The 24,386-nt window shown below is 39.1% G+C and overlaps 2 protein-coding genes across 2 annotated transcripts in view; one reads left to right on the top strand and one right to left on the bottom strand.

Moving 5' to 3' along the window:
• Positions 1-15,018, bottom strand: part of bsnb (bassoon (presynaptic cytomatrix protein) b) — an 84,478-nt gene extending 69,460 nt beyond the window's left edge. The window contains exon 1 of the mRNA XM_079482913.1: positions 14,655-15,018. Coding sequence (XP_079339039.1) covers positions 14,655-14,833 — 179 coding nt within the window. The 5' untranslated portion in view covers positions 14,834-15,018. The remainder of the gene's footprint in view (positions 1-14,654) is intronic.
• A 3,031-nt stretch (positions 15,019-18,049) lies between these two features.
• hp1bp3 (heterochromatin protein 1, binding protein 3) lies at positions 18,050-23,989 on the top strand. Its single transcript, XM_079482659.1, has 12 exons — positions 18,050-18,118; positions 18,721-18,802; positions 19,068-19,302; positions 19,508-19,643; positions 20,070-20,219; positions 20,400-20,441; positions 21,037-21,185; positions 21,571-21,661; positions 21,734-21,887; positions 22,123-22,234; positions 22,435-22,590; positions 22,747-23,989. The coding sequence occupies exons 2-12, from the start codon at positions 18,730-18,732 to the stop codon at positions 23,177-23,179; spliced, it is 1,731 nt and encodes a 576-aa protein (XP_079338785.1). The 5' UTR covers positions 18,050-18,118; positions 18,721-18,729; the 3' UTR covers positions 23,180-23,989.
• Positions 23,990-24,386: the final 397 nt, after the last annotated feature.

The following is a 24,386-nucleotide window of genomic DNA, read 5'->3' as shown; positions in this document are numbered from 1 at the left end:
GCCCCTTTTGCAATCCTTCACGACCAAATTTAAGAAGAGTAGCTTTGATAATGTGTTTCACAGAAACAGTCAAATGAGTTTGGCACAATACGAGGGCGGATAGACGACAACATTTTCAGTGGAAAGCAAATGACCCATGCAGGGCACGACTCAATTAGAAGGACCAAATTTTGATGTGGGAATTCGTGATTCAGTTACAGCATTTTAGAAACATTTCTCTCTTTTGTAACCTACGGTAGCTGTAAAACATCACAATACACGTGTTTTTGGAGGTTGCGTTTAAGATCCATTAGAAAATGTGGCATGTGTTTACATGTACCGATAACTGGACACTTCAACGATTCCATCTGCCCAGGGGAATCAGGGGAGGAGATTTAAAGAGCTTTGCTCTTCAGCCTCGGAGTAGTTTGAATGAGAAAAGAAAGATAAATCAATACAGAGGAGGGAATTCTGGGGGCAGAAACATGTGAACTGGAGAGGCCTTTAAATGCTTTACCAAATGACTTTTATTTATGGTCACATAAGGAGACAGTGGTTCCTCTCCACGAGTGTGCATATTTGCTCATCTGAAATGGAGGTTACTGAACTTTAACCCAGAACAGAAGCTGCTACTAGCAAAGATGGATAATTATGGCTATTATAAATGGATTAGACCTTAATTAAATAAAACATACTGTGTCTGGCTATAAATAAATGAATGATGCTTACTAAAGCGACAATCGCAACTCTTGCTCGAAAACATTTATATTAAGTATTAAATTCAATTAAATGTTATTTTTATTATACAGCTCTCTGGAATACTTGATTCTGATTGGTCAGTCACAAAATGGCCCCTCAAAAAACAAAGTCAAGTCAGCTTTATTTATATTGCGCTTTTTACAATTTTCATTGTTACAAAGCAGCTGTACAAGAAAACATTGACTATAAGTAAAACATATAAGGTTATGCAAGTCAAAACACGGGGCAAATATCAGACGGACTATAAATTCCTATATGCAGTGTTAGTTAGATAAAACTATAAAAGTCAAGCAGCCCCCCGGCCAGGCAAACAGTGTAAAGCAGTATGCAAATGGTGGCGAGGAACCCAAAACTCCATTGGAGGAGAAAAAAAACGCAGAGGGAAACCAGGCCTAACCAGGGGATTCAAATTCCCTGAGATTAAGATTATCATTAATAATCTAGTAGCGCCTGAAATTTTGTAGAGTCGCCACGTCCTCTGTCCAGCTCTATCATCACAGCATTTGTCAGGTCTGGGCATGGACGCCTGATATACATCACTTATTCGATACGTCTCGTAAGGTCAATGTATCACGCTGTCTCTTTTCTCATGCCAGCATGAATTTCTAAAAATAAAATATTTAGGAATCAATAGATTGTCTCTAAATATTTACTCTTGTGGCAAGGATCTGTGTAATAAGCAGGACAGCATACATCCATTGGAAAATAAACCTGTTCAGGGGTTTCATGTTGGGGTCCTGATCACCCTCTCTAGATTTATTTTCCTAGAACAACCGGCTGGATGGACACTTTCCATTCCAACTTTCCTATGCAAACTATTCAAAGCAGCTTTAAAGGGACAGTTCACCCAAAAATATCTTCTACTATGGTAGTCAATGGTGGCCAAGAACCGTTGTGTTACAAGCATTCCTCCAAATATCTTTCTCTGTGTTCATCATAACAAAGAAATTTATACAGATTTGGAATAACTTGAGGGTGAGTAAATAATTTTGGGGTGAACTGTTCCTTTAAAAAAAAACCTAGTAGCCCTAGTAACCACTCCAAACAGTCTAGCAGTATCATCGCAGCATGCTAAACATCGCACAGAACACCTAAGCAACCCCTTGGCAACCAGTCACAACACCCAAACATAGTGGCTGTGAGTTATGCATAAAAAATACGGCATTTACGGTGTCTTCTTCAAAATGCCCTGCACAAATCTCATTAACATTTTTTAACATCAATGAACAAAACTAAATGTGGAACCAAAGGGGATTTCGTAGTCCCGCTGTGCATGAGAGAAAATACACGGTAGAAAAGGCGAAACGGTTGAATGACAGTAAGCCAAAATTGAGCATGAAGGAGATTCTCGGGTGGATGTAAATGGAAAAAAAAACTTTTCACTCAGAGAGCGCAAACACAAACATGCATTCCATCAAAAGATGCGCAAAATCTGCGATTGATAGTTTTATCACTTGCTGCAGTGTTGTTTGTTTATGAGCACCTTCCTTTAAAAATGTTTTCGAGAACTCAGTCTGCATACCATCAATAAAGACACTTGTGCATTTATTCAATATTCTCTAATGAGCTATTTATTGCCGATTCAATAAAAAATTTAACATCACTGGCACTTTTCAAGCTATGATCAATAGGAATTATGTAAATCTCAAAGCTGACATGACTAAATCTCATCCAAATTCTGAACTCTATCCAAGATGACATAATTTCCCGGGGAAAATTCAAGTAGGTGCCAAACTCCTGTAAAAACACAAAACACTTTAAGGGACAGTTCGCCGGAAAATGAAAATCCTCTCATCGTTCACTCGCCCTTCATTTCATTCCGACCTGTATGGCTCTCTTCCTTCACAAGATAAGAGGAAATAAGAAGAACGTTGGTAACCAAACAACACTGGACCCCATTGACCTTCATTGTATGGACGCAAAACCGCCCAAACATTTCTCTGAACATCTTCTTTTGTGTTCTACGATGCCAATTAAACAATAATCTTGAGGTAAACTTCTCCTATGAATGAAAAAGCAGCAGTCGGGACAAACATAAACAACAGCAATCATATTTTAAACAAACAATATTTGTCTTTTTTTCAATTTTGTAAGATTCAGGCCTGAATTTACAGCTGGCTGTTATCTACCTCATGCACCACATCTGTTGAACCTGTTCTTGGTCTCTTTCACTCTATTCACATCTCCTATTTGGCAATGTTTGTGTAGACGGGGTTCGTTTATCACATGTCAACAGCTGTAATGATTTTCTCTTGTTTCGTCTACACACTGGCACTGGGATTAGTGAGCAATTCTAAAAGAGTCTAAGCTTTCTGTGTGGTCATACAATGTCTCCGGAGAGGTGACCGGCACATCAGTGCGAGGATACACGCACAGAACCTGGAACGTACACATAAGACTTCAAAAGCTTATACTTCTGTCAGATTGTGAGAACAAAAAGCATGCAGGAACTAAAATAGCAGGTTTCACAGTAACAATGAGTCAGAGACTCTTTGTGTGTGTGTGTGAGAGAGAGAGAGAGAGAGAGAGAGAGAGTGTGTATTGAGCAATGCTTGGCTCGCTCTGTTGTCTGTCCAGGAATATTTCTAGCACCTGGTGCCTCATTATATCTGGCCTAAAACTTTCAGTGAAACTTCAGCACCTCAAAAAAAGCAGGCCATCTAAACCGCCGCTCAACCTCATCTAAACTCATTACCGCTGTCTGAATCAACAAAGACGCTCCACACCTGAAGAAACATTCATTATATCAGTGTCAGCCTGGTAGAAATGTAATCTACTCCCAAATGCCGCTCCAAAGTTCCTCCAATACTTTCGATTTGCACACTGTATTGACTTCTGATTGATGGACAGCGATCAATGGATGCGAGTTTGGGGCTATACTGTCATTTTCTTTAGTCCAAACAACGGAAGACAAGCGCAAGCGGATGTGGCAGTTCGGTTCAATTGTATTTCCATAGCACTTTTCTATCGGAAAACAGTATAGGAAAATACATTTAGAGAAAGCATTTCAGCTTAAAATGATTATGCGAGAGTATGTTTCATATGTAAACAGGGTTATTTAGGGTCAAATAAAAATGGCAGGGAAAGGCGGGGAAATTCTCTTCTGTCTACACATCCAGAACACATTATCAATGCTACACGTGATAGGTCATCGAACATACAATTAACATTGTAACTAATTGTAACAATAATGTTAATCTACAGTAAATATCTGTAGGTACAGGCAAACAATACGTAAAGTTTGGAGAATAAAGAAGAGTTTCATATTTATACTCTATTTTAAAACTAAGGGGTAACTATTTTAATATTACGTGGTATGCATGACCTGCAGTACGCTATACAACTATCTTAGCGTGAACGTACACTACATTTTGTCATCACAATGTACCCGTAAATAAGCTACTTTGTATATTACTTAAGAAAGGGCTTCTTATTTTATTATTATAGTAAGCATGAAATAAGGGGAAATTATGTGTTCGGTTTTTGCGGCACGAATGAAGCACGCAGACTGTCAATGGTCAAATAAGCGACATCAATGGTGATCTTTTGAGATTATAATCAAGTAAGAGCGGTTTGATTTGGATGTTTATGCCGGCAGTTCCCTCGTTATTCCTTTTTTACTTTCCTTACTCTCACCGCTTTATTCCCCAAACTTTGAGGTTTCCCTTTATCTACAGATATGTATTTCAGAGGTACAGTATTGTTACAATTAGTTATGTTGTAAATCCTGTTTAATTATGCGGTACATTGGGGCCGTAATCTAAAGCGTTACCGAACAATGTAAAGCTGTAACAAAAAAATATTTTACGTTTACAATTTTCAAAACAAAAGTGTCTTTATTGTAGAATGTCATCTTTCCTGTAGCTCAGTGGTAAGAGCATAGTGTTAACAACACCAAGTGGGTTCGATCCCAGGGGATTGCACATACTTAGAAACAAAAATGTATAGGATAATGCAATGTAAGTCGCTTTGGATAAATGCGTCTGCCAAATGCGTAAATGTAGTATGGTATAGAACACTTCAGAATCCCATTTCCACCAATAAAATGTAAACACACTATTTAGGATCTCAATACATCAGAACTGCGCAGCAAATGCAGTTTGGAGATTTGAATGTGTCCTCCACCCGTGTGACTCAGAGCGTTCATGTCTAATGCTTCACTGCCTCTGTTTCAGTAATTACACATGTACTCTTTAGAAAGCCTTGATGAATTCTACCGCACGTTCCCCAATACTGTTCTGCAGAACAACAAGTACTATTGACTGATCGAAGATATCTGATAACGCTCTAATCTATGCACTCATACAGTATACACAGATTGTGTTATGTATCACTTAAGCCTAAAACGTCTCACTGACGTACACTCTTAAGAATAAAGGTGTTTCCCGGTGCCATAGAAGAACCTTTTTTGTCTAAATGATTCCAAGAAGATCCTTTAACATCCAATGAACCATTCTGAACCATTCTGAACCAAAGGTTCTTTGTGGCAAATAGGTTCGTCAGATAAGGGCTGGGCGATCTTGACAAAAAAGCATATCAGGATCTTCATAACAAAGAATCTCGATTCACGATTTGAATTGAAATACAGGTTTGTACATTAGGTTTTACATTAGGTTGTACATTAGGCACATTGCACTGGTGCTACAGGGGTTTGAAGTTTTGTAGCACAGGCCAAACAGTTGTACAGGGAGCACAAGTATAAGACGTCTGTTGTCATCTTTAAAAAAACACAAAAATAGACTGGGTTACAACAGGACATTCATATTTTTCCACATAAAAATACTTTAGTAGCCAATATAGTATATAGTATTTACTAGGCCTATAGTAAACTGCAGTGAAATTCATGTGTTTGAACCTTACTGTAAATATTAAAGTATACCTCTATTACTACAGTTGATCAATTTACAACAAGAATACCACAATTTGCTATATCAAATACTCTAGAACACTACAACATTTTTTCATTCGAGCGTTTAGGTAAAATGTTTTATTTTGACAGGTCGTCGAGAAGACGCTCCTGCAATAGACACTTGACTTTCAGCGTAAGTAGTTCAGTGACAATAAAAACAGTTAAAAGCACCTGAAATAAACTATCAGGGCAACTCTGGGCATGCTGTTCATGTGTTTATGTCTTCATATAGTGAGACACAAACAAATCCATGAGCCTTAAACTATGCGACACATTCACTTACACGTAGAACCGGTAGATGACAGATTTTAATAGCAGGATTCCGCGTCCACATCACAGGACTCTACATATCGTCTATATGAACTCAATGCAGCCGGGAAACAAGTTTCAATCGCAAAATAATCTAAAACCATGTAAATTAGCTGTTTGCCATCGACTAGAGTCACACACAAACAAGCCGCCCTGTTGTCTAATGCACTTGCAAAACTGTAACGCACGCGCGAGACCTCGCAGCTCGGCGAAAGTGATCCGAAAGCTCTCTGCTCTCGCGGTGCTTCAATGTCACACGCCAATGGGTCTGTGCAGAGCTGAATGTTGTCGAACACATCTCTTGTTTTAGATGACAGACAAGATCACGATCCTTACGATTCTCGGATCCTTGCTTTCTAGAACCAAAAATGGTTCTTCTATGGCATCACTGTGAAGAACCTTTCAAGCACCTTTATATTTAAGAGTGAATAATATGTGCCTTTGAGCGGTTGTATTTACTTATCTGAAATCCCCGTTCCTGAACTTGGACTGGACAGAAGAAAGGTTGTTTAATGGCAAAATGATTGCTATTATAAACACTAGAGTGAACGCTCAAGGGGGAAATGTATCGCGCAGGAGTTGAGATACGTCTGCCTGGAATTTCTTGAGATAAAAAGTAGCAGCAACTAAATCAATTGTTGATATAACCGTATATATACGAAAACAAGATTAGTTGGTATTGAAAGGTCCTAGAACAGAAATCTTGTCCAAAAACACAAAGGAAGATGTTTGGAAGAATCTGAGTAACCAAACAGATCTCATCCCCCATTGACCCAAAGAATTTATTTTCCCTTTCCATGGCGGTAAATGGGGGATGAGATCTGTTTGTTTAATGACATTCTTCCAAATATCTTCCTTTGTGTTTAGCAGATCAAAGACATTTAAACCGGTTAGGAACAATCTGAGGGTGAGTAAACGAAGAATTTTCATTGTTGGGTTAACTATTCCTTTAATTGAAAGGGTACAAACCTTTTATTCAGTCCAAATCCTAATCCGTTAAACCCGATTGGCTGTCAGGAATGTCATTCCAGGACCAACACTGATGTTGTTGACCCTGGCAGCACTTTACAAAATCAGGTTTACCCCAGACACACAATGCAAAGACAAACAATAGTGCTAAAAGAATCACAGTGGTGGTAGTTTCACAGTAAACACAGCATACGCGAACCCCGCAGCATATTTATTCTGAAGCAAAACACACAGCAGACGAGATACACAAATCGACTAGTTTTCATCACGAAGTCAATAGTTTTCAGCTTAGAGCATTTCATCATCTCTATCCCAAACTTTATTACAACAGAAAGAGCTTTTTCGGCGAGCACTGTTTTAGAAATATTCTTTATATTAAAATGTGTTGAATTCGGCTTTGTCGAAATCCTACAGGCCTATAGAGAGTTTAAAAACTTATATTTTTCTCACAGCCGCAACTTCTTTTCGATATAAAGTGAATTAGTAAACAGATCTGCCTGGGGCTATACACACTCAAGGCTAAAGCAGAGCTTATAGTACTTTACAACAAAATCATTTTCTAAAAAAATCCATCTTTCCTGAACTAACAACCCAATTACTGAACGACTGAAAGTGGCGAAGCGCAAGCGTGTTTAAAGTTTAGGATCATCAACTGCGAACAGAATTTATTAGCAAAACATTTGCTTAGTGTTGGCCATCCAACAAACTAGATGCCAAAAATGTCAAAAAGCCTTAAAGTCCCAGAGCGATCAAACAGGAACATTCTAAGATTTTCACACAGTGTTGCAGTGATTATTATTATTGATTTATCCGTGCAAACCATTGTAACATTGCACTTGTAATCTTAAATCAAAAACGTTAAGCTCTCAACAGGAACTCTTCACCACATGAAGTCAGCAACAGAAAAAAGGGAAGGACCATACTGAGTGTCCAATGGCCAGGCATTTTTAGCCCTCCCCTGCAGACCCAACTTACAAAGCCCCGCCGTACTTTTTTCTGACGTCAGAAGCCGTTTCACTCGGATAAACATCACGATATGGAAAAGAAGTCAATCGCGACTTCTGTTTCATGGTGACTTTAAATCGATTTGGAGTGTTCTAGCTTTTCATCCATGTCTTTAGCTCTGAGCACATCTGTATGTTAATTGAGTCCTTAATGCTGATAAAATGACCTTAAATACATAAACAAATGCATATTTTCTCATCTGGAAAAATGAACTTAACATACCGATGATGACTCTTTCCAACTGAAAGGGTGTAAAATCTTTGTACATTTATTATGTGTTGAGTAAACACTGCACATAATGAAAATGTCCCCTCCACTTAACATAACCTGCCACAAACTTGCAATTGAATCGTTTAACAATTGCATTTCAGTTTGCACAACATGCTTTCTGGTTATGTAACAGTATTTTTGTGCGATTGTATTCCAGTGTCTTGATACCACACGTACGCTCGCCGATTAATGCTGTCTAACAAGATAACTCAACATTGTTATGCAGCTGATAAAGAAACATCATAAAATCCTCTATAGTATAATCTGAGTGTGCTATTAGCCAAAACAACATGAACAAATGCATAAATCCACAAGGTAAGTACACCACACGTTAGATGTTTTTATTTAGCACAAACAAATCAGTTAGCGTATATATTTTTATGAGTTTGCTAACATACTTTTGGCACACGTCTATCACCCATCGGTTTATGAATGTAAACTGAAGGTTAGTGACCACAACACGATTGGATAAATCCTAAACTGTGTTTTATCAGAAAGTCATTGTGTTTGCTATGATTGATTGTCTCATTAACTGAATCTTGTACTGCTTATAATTATCAAGCGCTCAAGTAATTATTCCTGTGTGAGAAAAACACAAGAAAACACAATAGTGGGCTGATCAGCACTTTCCGTTAAATTCAAAATGCTGAATCTTTTCGATTTCACCCTCAGATGATAAACGTCCCTAAATCTTATTCTTAACGGGAGAGCTCCCAAAATACTAATTCTGTCATCATGTATAGGCCCTCGTGTCATTCAAAACCTCTATATGTGTCTTTCTTCTGTGGAACACAAGAGAAGATATTTTGAGAAATGTCTCAGTTGCCGGGTTTCCATGAGGGTGAGTAAACGATGAAAGAATATTCCCGCAATGCACAAACAAATATACATAGACATCTTAGAAAATCTAATCAGGCTCAATGTTATGTAATAGAAAAGTAGAACACGAACGTGTATTTACTTAACTGTAGGTTGCAGTGCAACAGAAGTTATTACAATCTAACAAAACGTCCAAGGACATCTTGCTGTAGAAAAAGAGATTCATAAATAATGTTCTGCTTTTATTTTCAAGTTCCGCATACACTTGAATAAGCCCTTGCTTTCCACTTCTTTAACACTTCGAACTATTTTATTTAAAAACATCTTTTATGCTGTTCACTTCTATTCCCATTTGTAAGCATAGTTTTGCTTATTGATGGCTCAAAGACAAAATATGAAATGCCTCCTCATTTGTAAACCGCTATGGATAAAAGCGCCTACTAAATGAAAAAATGTAAATGCACTTTAAAATACGGTATGTCGTCCATTCAAATAGCTAAACAACCACATGGCTACATTACCTGCTCCCTCGAATGATTTTCCCTGATTAAATGCAGATTTTTATTCATCAAATCTATACGCATATTGAAAAAATGTCCGATTTGAATCCTACTCCAAACAAAGTCCTAAATTTGGCACAATGGCATGTATGGGGGGCCGCAGTGTTTCCATGAGCAGTACTACACATTTTCCGTGATGCTCTCTGCAGTCTATAAACTGGCTAACAGCGGCCTCAGACAGCCATGTCTGCCGGATCAGATTCATTCGGATGTGTAGTGCTGAGCAGATACCTTTCACTTCTCTTCCCGCTGCACAGATCAGAGTTAACACCTCCGATGACTCACAGAGACACAGAAGGAGAGACCAAAACCAGTGGGAGTCTCCACACCAGAAGTACGGACGAAGACCGAGACAAGCTCGATTTATGTCTCATCTGATGTAGATTCACTTCTATGTGTAAGAGTACTACGCTACTGAGAATACAACGCTTTACAATTTATGTATAATGTTCTGTCTCTGTGTGGAGTTGTATACTACAGTGAAGTGCACTGTACTCAGGGAGATGTACTATACTCCTGTGTGGTGTAATATACACTGTGCAATGAGGATGGAAAAGAGGTTTTACTTGCATAGTACCAATGTCATATACTTTTCAACCCAGCGTTGGGTCAAAAAGGGACAATGCCAACTTCCAATGGTTCATTTAAAGGTGCTGTGTTGAATTTTTTGGAAGATCTATTGTTAGAAATGCAATATAATATACATAACCATGTCTTCAGATGTGTATAAAGTCCTAACATAATGAAGCCTTATGTTTTTATTACCTAAGGAAGAGCTATTTCTATCTACATACACCGTGGGTCCCCTTTAATGGAACCCGCCATGTTTCTACAGTAGCCCTGAACGGACAAACTGCTCTACAGAATGTGTTGTGCAAATATCTCCTTCGGCAAGGAAGCGAAAACATGACAACAACTTAGTCCTGTATCAGGCACCGTAGTGCTTCAAAAGGGAGGCGTGGAGTGAGCCGCTAGATGTCGCTAAATTTCATACACTGGATCTCTTTGAAATGAAAACAGAATTGAGTCGATCTGCTCTCTTTATAATGAGATGGTAAAATAAAATGTTCATGTGAGAAACATGTGAACAACCAAACATCAAGTTGTCACTAAATGGCTTTGGACAGAACCCAGATGCAGGCAGACGAAGGTATAACAAAAAACTTTATTAAATCAAACACCCACAATGGGGAAAAACAAGAACAAAAACACACTAGCAACCAAACACTAGAAACAAACACCTCCCACGAGGGGGATAAAAACAAAACAAGAATCTTTAGGAAAGATAAATAATAAGTTCACAAACTGTAAACAGGAAACAGATAATCCAATAACGGTGATACCACTGTGCACGCAAGACATCAGTGTTGGGCATATAGACAATAGACATAGATAATGCACCAACACTGAACAGAGGGAAACTAAGACTATATAAAGGGAGACACTAACGAGGAGTGATTACATGGGGAGAGTGGTGACAGCTGATGGGAATAAAACCCTAACGAGGTGAATTACAAAACAGACGATGGGAATGAAACCCTATTGAAATTACAGGAGATAGGAGGGTGGAGCTGAGAGACATAACAGGAAGACACGTGGCATCAAGTAACCACATAAAGCCACATGTCTCCACACATAACACAACAGAAACCCGAAAGACGTGGCAATGTCATGACTCTGCTCAGGGAGCTTGAAAGGTCGAGACAGGAAGGACAGAGTCCTAACACAAGTGGCATGTGATGGAAGAGGTCTAAAATAGTAAGACATGGCTCTAACCTTTTAAAACTGGCCATCAGCGTGTTGGCCAGAGGTGCATCACTATATTAAATCTGTTTTCTTCAGAGGCTTAATAAACGGAGCGGTTTAAAGACGCCGAACAGAAGCATAAGGAGAGGGATCGCCTCGGGCTAACCGGGACCATTTATTAGATTTCTATGTCATTACAATTCAGGCCCTTTTATCGGAAGCGATTTTGTGGGAAAGACAGCACCGTTCTGCTGGGAAATAAAGTATCGGCCGCTGCTCTGTATTTCTATTTTTCATTTCTCTTCAGGAACTCCTAAACGCTGCCCTGGAAAACATACACAGCATTATGGCCTTCGTTCAAATGGACAAACGCGAGTTTATAGCCAAATTTTGGTTGCACTTTATTTTAAAGTATGTGTACCTATAGTGTACTTACCTTAGAAAGTACTGGGTAGTATAAAGTTAACTACATGGTATAAGGTTAGGGGTAGGTTCAGGGTTAGGACTCATTTATTTTATTTGCTGTAATAAGTATACATATGTACATGGGAAACAGGACTGTAAAATAAAGTGCTACCCAAATTTTAAACACCACGACAACTCTCAAACGTGTTCATATACTGTATGCAACATGGCAAAATCTTTCGCTTCGAATGAACTGAACTGACTACAGTTGTTACCAACAGGGGAAGAAATTTGCCAGTATTTTTTCTGTTCCAGCATCACAGTCCCCCTTTGCACAAAGTGAGGTCCAATTATTTGCGAAGAAACATATCCCCGTGGACACATCTAGTGGAAAGTTTCCTAGAGAAATGGAAGTTGCTATAGGAGCAAATAAAGGGCCAAACCTGTTTTAATGCCGTTATGAAAATAATTGAGAGTGGTTTCAAATGTCCACATTCATTTGAACATGTAGTCCTCAATTGTTTTAGCCTAACAATAGCTGAGAAACTAGATTTTAGAAGCTCGGTCGGTTCATAAGACAACTAAGAGTGTTTGTGTAACTGCTTTGCAATGAACTCTGCAAAACTATAAAATGGTTGGCAATACATAAAATGCAATACATTTTTAAACATTACTAAGCCGACGAAATCCATAAGGGGACCAGCACAAGGTCTGGTTTAATTCGTAGGCATCACACACACTTTACTAGTGAATGATAAAGTGGAACGATATGGCACCTAAGACATGGCATCACTCAGAAAGCAGGCAGATGCGAGTGTTTCAAACACTCCTTGTATGCACGATGAATCAATAAAACCATCAATAAAACACATTAGATTGGTGAGAAACAAAAAATGGTATGAGAGTCTCAGAGCCCATGAGAAAAACTAATGTTTCCCTTGTCCCAGCTGTAATATCCTCAGCGGGTTCGTTTCACTTTCGAACTTACACAAACACACACTCGTACAGAACAACGACTGCAACTACACACCCATTTCAGGAGTTTTAATGATGCCAGTCAGACACAGACAGACGGTACGTGCGGCGGTAACCATTCTGCCGTGTGAATATATGTGTGCGTCTGTGCGACTGGAACAAAGCAATCATAGTCAAGTAGTGAAACACTGACATCGAGAATCTAGTCTTGCCTGCACTGTAAAAAAACCATCTGTGATAAAAAACTAGAAAAACTGAAATATACCATACAATAAAGAATTATAGTAATATTATGTAAAATTAAAGGATACGAGGATATACGTATATTAAAAAGACTTTTCTTGTAAATGTGTTGTCTTTTTCTGAAATTGTATAGACCGTATTTCAAAAATAAACCAGCTGTAAAATACCTGTAAAATTACACATCCCCCCTGTTTTTCTTGTAAATGTGCTGTCTTTTTCTGTAATATAATTTTTTTGACAGTATTTCAAATACATTAAAAATCTGTAAAAAAAACTTTGGTTTTTGACAGAAAATCTGTAAAAGAAAAACAATAACAGTACAAACAAACAAATAAAATAAAATAAAAAATAAAATAAAATTACAGTTTTACCGATTACAATTTACAGTGTGCCCAAAAACAAACAAACAGTGAGGTCATCCTACTGTAACAAATGCATTTGATGTGCACTGTTTCACTGTAAATCGATGTTTCAGGTTGGCTACACAATGGGTTAAAACACTTGAGATGCAGTTTCTACAAAGTTAGATTTCTAAAACAAAGACTGGGAGTATTATACCATCATTAACTGCGGCTTAAAGCTGGTATGTCATGACACAAAAATGATGATGATGTCTGAAATGATCATGGGAGGCTAAATGCAAAAAACTGACAAAACAGAAAATAGATTTACATTGCTTTTGATGCGAATGAATATATCAATTAGAAACTAGCCAAGACATGCTGCATAACCTCCCATCATTCATAAACCCATGAAGAGAACTGTGCACGCCACCCAAACTACAGATGTCCGGTGTAAAATCAGGGCACACCGACAGAACATGACTAAACATCCGACCAGGAGACGTTTGAATAATCTCAGACGATTGAGGTAAGTTTACACATTGCATCTTTGCACAGATTGCAGAAGACAGAAGCAGAGATGCTGGTCTGCACGTGTAACGGACAGCTCACATGGATTCTAGTCAAAATTCAATCAATTATTCATTTTAGAGCATTTTATCACGCCTGTAGCCTCTAGTGATATGTTTTTACAGTGTGACTCTAGCACAAACACGTTTTGATGCCAACACTATTAGGCGTGGCTCGAAGATCACGTATTTAATCAAGTGGAAGCTTTACGAATGGCACCAATACCGCACCGATGTATACTGACGTTTCATAAGATCCTACATGGAGGTTATTGGACTACACCTCGTTTTCATAACCTACAATATCAGACATTCACATGCCTTGAACACACAATTTCGTTTGTATGATCCGTTTAGCAGGAATCTGGTACACCCTAAACACCCTGTTATGGATACAAGCACAGAAGACTCGGTGTAGCACGGCGCATGGTCAATTTACGAGTACTGTCTAAGGATGAATGAAAATACATACTACGGATGACAACGCTCGACCGAAGCATCCTCGGATTTGTATTTCTAGCTATATTTGTAAACGGATATATGCACCTACGATCAAATAACCCTACGAGTCAAACACATGATGTTAGTTGATTCCTAACCTCATGCACGTACAGAGCAGATGGTTTTTACATCAAATGTATTCAATCGGACCAAATGTGGTTGTAATTCTAACATCAAAAGCACGATATCCGATCTAGAGCGCGTAAAATAAACTACTGTATTAGCTCGCTTTATATACGCATTGCATCGCGATGTTCATCAAATCTAAAGTGCTGTTTTTAATGATTCATTCTACCTGTTTGTTCCCGGTCCGTGTCCGGTGCCCGTTCCCCCAACAGGCGCTCCATTGCTCGGCTTGTGGAGCTGTCCACCGCCCGCCGGTGCTGAAATGGAAGCCGGGGCGCCAGCCGCGGGCACAGCGCCGCCCGGTTGCCCCGGCTGGCTTTCTCCTTCAAGGCTGGCTTCATTCCCCATAGTCCCTCGGAGTGAGACGGACGCGAAAGACGGAGATCTGCTGACGAGCGGCTGACAGGGGCGTTTTATACACGGAAACTCGGAGATATTTCAACGTAGCTCCTCTTCCGCCATCATCACCTACAATCCAGCATCCTGAGCGGTGCGCGCGCGCCTGCGCCCAGCGGAAAGGCTCGACCGAGCACGCGCGGGTGCTGGGAGCGAGCGAGAGAAAAGAGCTGGGCGTGAACGCGCTCGTGCCCTAGATCTACAGCCGTGTGGTAAATCAGCTAACAGAATGCATACAGTACAGATCTGCAGCCTTTATAAGTAAATTCGTCGTGGCATTTTGGTTCTGGTCATTTTTCATTTGACGTAGGCTGGTGAACTTAAATAAAGACGTATTTTAGGTGCATTTAATCCAAAGACAAAGGTACTGTAAATATCAGGATACAAAATGTGATTCCCTAATTGGAATTTTAATGACAAAAGCCAAATTGACCAAAATGCCACTTAGAATAAATCAAAGAACGTCTTTGAAATAAACAGTTATTGTTACATTTACTCGTGTCTTGATACATAAATTGATACAGCAAGTTTTAAAGGAAATTATGTTTTTGTGGGATTCATTTTGTACAACACACAATATATAGTTCTAACAGTTGGCATATCGACTTTAATTTTTTAATACTTGGAAATGTCATGTATGCTAACATGTTTGCAGGGCATTACTCATATAATGTAAAATTCTGCATCCTATCCCAAATCTAGTCTGGAATTCAACGGAATTCAACCCTAATGCCTCATTGTGCTTTTATCTTACATATACACTCAATGTAGTGTTATGAAAACCTGATGGTAAACACGGCAAACATTACCTTGTTTCACACAGAAAACAGATGATGGATTCCTTGTAACGCTATGTTTGTGTGCTGCTTTCTGCTTCAAAACACAGAGAAAGTACATTCTAGGTGAATAAATAAAGATCTGCACTTTTAAAGTCACCATGCGTCAATCCAGCGGGTGAAATTGTCATTTCACACCCAAGCTGAGCTGCTCAAATCATCCATCATTGAAATCAATACTAATTCTGACTCCATCCCGAGCTGTTTCCGTGCTTGCACTGCGACTTTGGCACTAATAGATGATCTCTATAGCACATCTCATAATCACCTGCATGAAAAGAGAATAAGAGACTCTAAAGGGATATTTAAACTCTAAAGACGGATGATTGAAGATGTGATGTCTGTACCTCCTACTGTCAGGATAGTGTGGTATTGGTTAAAAGATTAAAAGGTCATGTGAGTTATTTAAGGCAAGTCCAGTTTAACACCATGATGGCGGATATCAGGGCCTTACCTTCAATGGGTCTCAAGGCTGAAACGAAAGAAAACTCAGGAAGAGAGAATGGTCATGTTTCACCTGTGGTTGATCAAATCATCTTCTATGTTTGCAAAGAGAGTCTTTACCATTTAGACGACTCTAGGTAAAACGTGTGGACTTTCTCTCTAGTCTGTATCACATTCACTCATTTTGAGCTGCTGCAGACAGACATCTCAGATGAGTAAAGAAACAAACATGTGTACCAGTCAATTGGTGAAAAACGTGAAGCAATGATTTCAATTGGGATGAATACAAATGGAAAATAATTTCTAATGCGTTCCATTAACATCAATAACTTGTTTGCATACAGTGTATCGTCTATACCATTTTGGGTTCACTATCTAGGCAGGGACACACCTAGTGTTTAGTTAATACATTTGTTGACATTTACTATTTTGCATCATGATTCAAGTAGTTAATCTAACAAATATTCTGACTAACCAATTTCCAAAATAGCCCAAACGTTTATACAACGTAGTGACATTTTAGTGAACCTTTAACTGAGAACCAAGCACATTTGGAGAGTCTTAAATGCAGGATCTTAGGTATGTTTTGACCTTAATAATAAACAATAAACATATTTAAATAGAAAAGCTTTCTGTCTTGCAGCCTCTTTTTGCAGCAGCAGGTTGCAGGGGCCGATTGCGTGGGAGGTCACATGGAAGTCTTTAAAAACACAGATAGTGTGTGGGTGTCGTTTTGATACGGTGAAACCCCACAGACTGTGTTCAGCACTGCAATTTCACAGTTTTTTGTCTTATGCTGTATGTTTAATCTCTTATTTTGCACCAGGGAGGAACATGCTTTTAAATGTGTTTTCTGTGGTGGAACCATAGTTCAATGATGGAAGCAAATGAAGGCAAAACAATAATTAAAAATGTTAAAAAAAGAAAAGTCATGGAGCTCATATAACATTACTGTCCTCTCGTGGTGAATTGTTATTTTCCTCTGGGGAAAAAAGGCTAGAAACGGACGCATATGATAATGTAGAAATGTTATTAAATATTTTAAGAATTTCAACAAATACCTGCTTAATATGACTTACAACTTAAAACGCACTGACACAATGGGTTAGTCAAGATCTCTCCAACACACCTCGGTGGGCTTAGAGACAAAACAATTTTTACTAACAATTTCATTATTCTTCATTTTGTTTTAATAGGTAGTCATGGTGTGCTTATGCTTATGACTATATTTAGGTGTGCTTTCTTCTTTCATGTTATAAGAACGGTCTCTTCAAGTTGAGAGCTTGAATTTTGAGCGCACGTGAAACTAAATGTAAAAACATGGAGGAACGGCGCCATCTTCCGGGCGGCAGGAGGCATGAGGTTTAAGGACCGCAATCCTAAACATGGCGATTTACAGACAGTGCATTCATAGGATTCATTTCTATCACGAGCCTCGTTTTTCGTGTGACAGCGCGAAGAATTGGTGACCGAGGGCCGTATTTCCTCAGGTTTTTAATGCAAAAACGGATTATTGATGGTGGCAAGTGACACACGCATGCGCACACACCCGTTCATATGGAGATACATCAGTGGCAAAATTTGAGAGCGCGTAGATTTTAATTTGGTAATTTAAGTATTTGCACCCTCATAGTCCCAATGTGAAAACTTGTCAAATCAAAAAACTGAAGTTGAATGTTGAGATTCGCACACGTGGACAAAATTTACAAATACATCTTCTGAATTTGAAGTTGCAGAGAAATAGTCACAAATGTGACATTTTAGCGTACAGGTAGAAATACTTTACAAGTTTATTCAAGTATTAAAATCGAGATGCTCTCGAGTTTTGCTACTCATTTGTCTTCATACCGTTCACGCCCACGTCTCTACGTGTACGCACGTGGGGGAGGGGCACGTAAACAGAGAATTACGAAAAGCAAAGGAGTGTTTCTTTCAACTGATAAACCAGTACATCAAGGTATGCATTAAAAAGCTTATTCTGAATGCGTGCATCGTCCGTTTTAAGCCTGTTTTCATGCGTTTTGCAGCCGTGCGCGTGTATTTATCCTTTCGTGTTTGCAATCTCATGCATTTGCCATTTTCAGCCCAGCGCCATTACTGCACACGATAAAATGGACAAAATGGCCATTTTCGATTATATAGTTTTTTCGTGCGAGTCGCTTCTCTTGCATTGTTATACTACACGAGGGTGTGAAATTATGCACATTTTGCACACCGTATATCGCCAAATGCTATATGTGGAGCATATAAACAATGGCATTATTGGTTGTTACTCGTTAATTTGCGGCGCTTTAATGGCCAAGCGCGTGTCCGTCTGCGTGGTTTTCATTTTACGATGTCTGCTTGACTCCATAAGAGTGCACGATATTTGTTTTCAATCAGTAAAATAATATGTACATTCTCCACAATACAGTGCATAATAAAAATAATACACCATTAAACGTGTTTTCAATGTATTCCTATACAGTGTAAGTGAGTTCAAGTCACTGTTATTGTTAATTATTGAAAATAAATGTTAGTACAAAGTATTTACAATAACAAAGTATTTATTATTGGCAGGCTACAATCATGCCTATTCGCAGAAGATCGGCTGTACCGACCAAAACAGATGCCCCCCCATCAAATGCCCCTGAGGAGGGAGGTATGTATTTCTGCCCCATGCCTGGCACACTGGCACAAAAATGCAAAAAGGATGCTTCATGCATCACCCAGAAATCTTTTATTATAATATATTCTTATTTATGTTTCACATAAAATAACTTGCATTTTAGGGTGAGGGTGACATTTAGATCATGCAACTATTGCATGTTTTTGGAAGTGCACATTGTACGGGCTACTCTCTTGTTTTTTCTATATAGTTTTTATTATTGGAGCATGACATCTATGCATCTTTACCTGTTCCACAGATGTTACGGCTGAAAGTTCTGCTCCGGTAGAAGAGGAAAACAATAAAGATCCAGCTCCGGCTGAACCTGTAAAAGAGGAAGATACGGCAGGTGAGGAGAAGAAAGACGACGCTGATGGTGAGGAGCAGGCCAACACTGATGGAGAGACTCCTAATAAAGGAGAGAAACCCGAGGAGGAACCAGCTGAAAAAACAAAAAACAAGAAGAAAAAAGCCAAGGAAGTTGTGGAGAAAATGTAAGCAGTGGATTTTTCTGCCAGTACTGAAATTGATTTCTAATTAGACACATTAGAAGGTTTTCTCTCTTTTCTTGAAATAAAACTACATTTAGTCATTTAGCAGACGCTTTTATCCAAAGCGACTTACAAAGAGTTCGGGGAGCAATAAGCGATATGTCATACAAAACTAGTTTTGTGGTTTTCTTTCATTTTACTGTTGCAGTGAGAAAGATGGAGATGACAAAGGCAAGAAGGTCAAAAAGAAGATTCCTTCCTGGGCAACCATCTCTGCCAGCAAAGTTGCCACGACCAATTTATCCAATCACAGAGCTGAAGACATCATCATAGAAGCAATTGAGGTTCAGAGTTATTGAAGATCTTCATCTGTCTAGTGCTGTTTTTCTGGCTTCACGTCTAGCAAGGTGTTTCCGCTAGGGATGTGCGAGACAAGTCAGACGGTTACAAAACTGTCGTTTAAACAAATGTTAAATTAGTCGTAGCGCACATGCCTAGTTTCAGCCATATTAAGGAAAGACCTTGGAATGTTTGTACCTGCTATTCATTTGAAATAATGGGTTGCTACTACTGCTATTAGATTTTCAGTTTATTTGCATAAGCATACTAGTATCTTTTACTATCTTACGTTTTTTGAGGATGAAAGTATATACGTTAAAATTTGTTCCATTGTCAAGGAAAGTAAGAAATTGTCAGGGAATGCTGTGTTTCAGATGAATGCTTTTCTCCTCTGGATAAAAACATTTAGCTTTCTTTTGTTTTACCCACAGAGTTGCAAAGAGCAGCGGGGTGGTGCGTCTTCGGTCACTATTATAAAGTACGCGATCAAGAAGTATCCATCCGTGGAAATGGACAAAAAGACAAAAAATCTCTATAAGAAGGCACTGAAGCGATTGGTGGAGAAGGGTGCTGTCAGACAGGTGATCTCCCATTTTTTACTGTCAAACTGGTGGTGGGTGAGGAAAGACCCCTCTCATATGATTGTAAAGCGCTTTGGGTGTACAGAAATACACAATAAAGCGCTATGTAAATGCCTCATTCATTCAAACAGTAGGTGTTACAGCACTTAATTGTACTTTATCTTCTCATCTTTTACCCAGTTGAAAGGCAAGGGATTCTCTGGAAGCTTTGTCATTGGAAAGGTACCAATCTTTTGTTTATACGGTTTCCAATACAACTGTTTAAACGTGTTTAGCTGGGCAATGTTTAAAGGGATAGTTCACCCAAAAATGAAAATTCGGTCATCATTTACTCTCTCTCAGGTTGATCCAAATCTGTATACATTTATTAAAATCAGTTATACACGAAGGAAGATATCTGGAAGAATGTCAGTAACCAAACAGATCTCATCCCCCATTTACAGCCATAGTAGGGAAAATAAATACTATGGGAGTCAATTGGGAATGAGATTTGTACGGTTACTGACATTTTTCCAAATATCTAACTTTGTTTGTAGCAGAACAAAGACATTGATACAGGTTTGAAATGACGAGAGGGTGCATAATTCATTTTTGGGCGAACTTCTCCCTATTCACCCTCACATCATTCCAAACCTGTCTCGGTGTTGTTGGGTTACCAATGTTCCCCAAGATACTTTCTTTTGTGTTCTGCTGAAGAAAGAAAGTCACACAGGTTTGGAATGACATGAGTTTAACATAAGAAATACTTTCCTGACACTCATGATTTTCATCTTAATTGTTTGAAGTGTCATCTTTTTTTTGTCTGTTTGGTTGTTAGAAGCCAGCTGTGTCTGCATCGCAGAAGGAGACCCTTGGAGAAGCTTTGCCTCTGATCATGACCCGCCTCTGTGAACCCAAAGAAGCATCCTACATCCTGATCAAGAAATACCTGGAGCAACACTTCCCACAACTCAACGTGGAGAACAGGTCAGTTTTAGTTCACGTTTATGTGTGATTTTCTGCATCAGTTTGCTCTGCTCTATATTGCACATTTAGGCAGATATAGTGGGTCATTCAGGTGTTTTACTCACAAAAAATATGCATACTGTCCACATACAAAATGTGAACAGATAAAATAGAATTCACGGTTTGTATTTGTCACATACATTTTGGAAACATCTACAACTTGCAATGAAATGTTAATCTGGTATACTCCAAAGACTGCAACCTACAGGAGAATATAGAAAATGTATGTAGAAAGTATACAAATAAAAAGAAATCGAAAAAGCACAGTCGAGACGGCGCGACCGAACGCTCTATGCCTAAAAAATTATTTTGTTTTACGTATTGTTTGTGTGTTTTTCTCTTTAAGGCCTGACGTGCTGAAGAACTGTCTGCAGAGATCAGTCGAAAAGGGCTTTCTGGAGCAGATCACTGGCAAGGGAGCGTCGGGAACATTCCAGGTCAGTTGCCTTCTTGAGCTGACTTGTGATTTAAACAAGGATTTCAACAAGTCTCTATTCGTGTCCTGATAGCTGAAAAAAGCAGGGAGTAAGGTGCTCATGTGCGGCGGGCTGCTGGAAGAGGCCGTCGTGGCAGCCATCACGGCCATGAACGAACCCAAGACCTGCAGCATCGCCACACTGCGCAAATTCCTGGCGGAGAAACAGAAGAATAGTTATTTTGCAGGTATTGTAATTCTCTTTTCACTTTTCGGCACATTATCTCTTTGAGAACTCGTTTTTTCTTTTGAGGTCACCTCTAATTGATGACTTGCATGAGAGTTTTTCTATACAAAGTTTGGTCTTCGCTCTTATTAAAGGCACCATCGAAATACCCTCGTGCTCACGAATGTATCAGTATTATTGTAAAGTGTAGTTAAATGTTTTATAGATCTAAGCAAGATTATCTGTTCTGTTAACAGTGTTCAACTTAAAGAGGACCTTGCAGAAGTGTAAGGTGATGGGCTGGATGGAGCAGATTTCTGGACAGGGACTCAGCGGGACGTACCAGCTTAGCTATCCGTATTACCCAAGGTTTGTTCGCTCAGCACAAGCCTTGTCAAGTAAATGAAAAAATAGTTTTTGTTACATTGCAAAACAATATTTGTAAAACGTTGTGTAGACTGTTAGAAATAAGTATTTTGTACTCAATGTTAGTTCGGTCACAGAGATGTAAGTTGGACAAGATGAAGAAAAAACATCATGTAACTTCTGGTGTGTTTGGTCCTCGACAGCCCAGCCATTCTGTTTCCGGAAATGATGGAAAAACTTAAAAAGATTGAGGAAGAGAAGGCTAAGCGCAAGAGGAAAAGTGAAGACTCCTCTTCAGAAGAAGAAGAAGAATCTGAAGAAGAATCAGACTACGAGGAGCCTCCTCCTCCTCCGAAGAGGTCAATTGCATCACCTTATAACATTAAAAAATAACATTTATAAAAAATAACATTTACAGTTGCACATTTTGGGCGTTAGGAACCTTTTAAACCTCTGTTTGTGGTCACTCGCTAGGTCTCACTAACAAGCCGAAACATGCTTGTATTTTTCTGTAGGGCCCACCAAGCAAAACCAGTATCACGGTCTAAAGCTAACCAAAGCAGGGTCAACAGCAGAAAACCTGCACCAGCAAAACGGTCCGCTGCACCGGCAAAGCGGTCGGTCGCACCGGCAAAGAGGTCAGTCACACCGGCAAAGAGGTCGGTAGCACCGGCAAAGAGGTCGGTCGCACCGGCAAAGAGGTCGGTCGCCCCGGCAAAGAGGTCAGTGACCCCAGCCAAGAAGACCGCTCAACCGGCCAAGAAACCTCCCAAAAAAGCCCCTGAACCAGCTAAAGCCACGCCAGTCAAGAAAGCCGCACCAACAAGCAAACCTAAAACACCGGCAGTCAAAAAGATGACAAGTAGAGGAGCCAAACGGCCGGCACCCAAGGCAACTAAGGATGAAGCTAAACCTCCGTCCCGCAAGTCACTCCGAGCTAAGAAATGAGTCCACGCTCAGCCAATGGCTGGAAACGTCAACTGTATCTCTGTAGACTGCAGTGCTGGCTACTTTCTCCTCTTGATTTTTTTAGGATCTTCTTTGTTCTTGTCTATGGGCCTCTGAAGATATCGACCTCTTCAAAGTTACTATTTTCCTAATACAGGCGTTTTCTGTTCAATTTCTAAATTGAGGTTATGATGTGGAGTCGACACTCTACTGTTTGTGTTAAAACCTTTGACCATTATGAGAAGGAACTGTCAATTCGCCTGTGTTCACCGATGAATAATCAATTGTTTGAAGGTCCTTGTTAGTCTTTATAGGGAGGCAAACAGTTCAGTTGTTCAGACGCCGCTCTTTTTTAAGGTTCAAGTCTCACCAGTGTTCAAAGAAGTTCTCTTTGTAAGTTTCCTTTGCCTTTTTAGTCATGTTTTGTGAAATTAGGTCTTTAGCTACTGTTGTAATTTAAAAAGAAAGTTTTGTTGCTGTTGGTTGCTTCGTGTAAGTCAAGAGATGATTAACTTCTAACTTACAAAGTCTGCCTCAATACAACATTTTACTTAGTTTAATTCATTAAAGAAACTTTGACATCCATATCCACTGTCATTCTTTTCCCTTATAGTTGATGAAGAAGAATATAAGTTGAAGAGATTTTCCAAACAAATGTTCAATGCACTTTGAATGTGATCATCCTCTTGTGTTTGTTAGTTTATTGGGGGATGATGTCCTTTTAGAAGTACCGCTCACCACCTTTCCCTGCATGCATGTAACCGATATACTTTTCTGTAGTCCTTAATAAAGTGACTATATTTCTACTTCATTTTTTGGCCGTTGTTTTATTTGGGTGGCTTGGTTTAATATTCAGAAAAGGTTACGTGAAAATGTAGCAATGTAACTGTTAAACCTCTTTATATGAAATGTTGCAAATTCTTTACCATGTTCTGACATGCACAGTATTTTTCAAGGGTCGACTTGCTTTCATCATACCAAATATTTTGTTAAGTACAAACTTTTCTGGCAGCTTGCCCTGACTGGTTTGTATAAATGCATCACCATTTTCCCAAGTTGCCAAAATGCGCTTTCAAAACATACATGAATGATCATAAAATAACTTCATTAAAGACTAAACTAATATCGAAAACGAATCGTTTTTAATCAATCAAAATGTTAGAATGATTCTGGTATTCTTCATAAGAATAAATCACTTTTCTAGTTC

Source organism: Barbatula barbatula (genome assembly GCF_947034865.1).
Source record: "Barbatula barbatula genome assembly, chromosome: 20".
Taxonomy (NCBI): domain Eukaryota; kingdom Metazoa; phylum Chordata; class Actinopteri; order Cypriniformes; family Nemacheilidae; genus Barbatula; species Barbatula barbatula.
This window is presented reverse-complemented; position numbering and strand designations above follow the sequence as displayed.

Excerpts from the sequence above, each read along its gene's own strand:
- hp1bp3 (XM_079482659.1), top strand. The coding sequence starts at position 18,730 with ATGCCTATTCGCAGAAGATCGGCTGTACCGACCAAAACAGATGCCCCC. Across the intron at positions 19,303-19,507 it reads AAGGAAGTTGTGGAGAAAAT|TGAGAAAGATGGAGATGACA; the intron begins GTAAGCAGTGGA and ends TTACTGTTGCAG. Across the intron at positions 22,235-22,434 it reads AGCTATCCGTATTACCCAAG|CCCAGCCATTCTGTTTCCGG; the intron begins GTTTGTTCGCTC and ends GGTCCTCGACAG.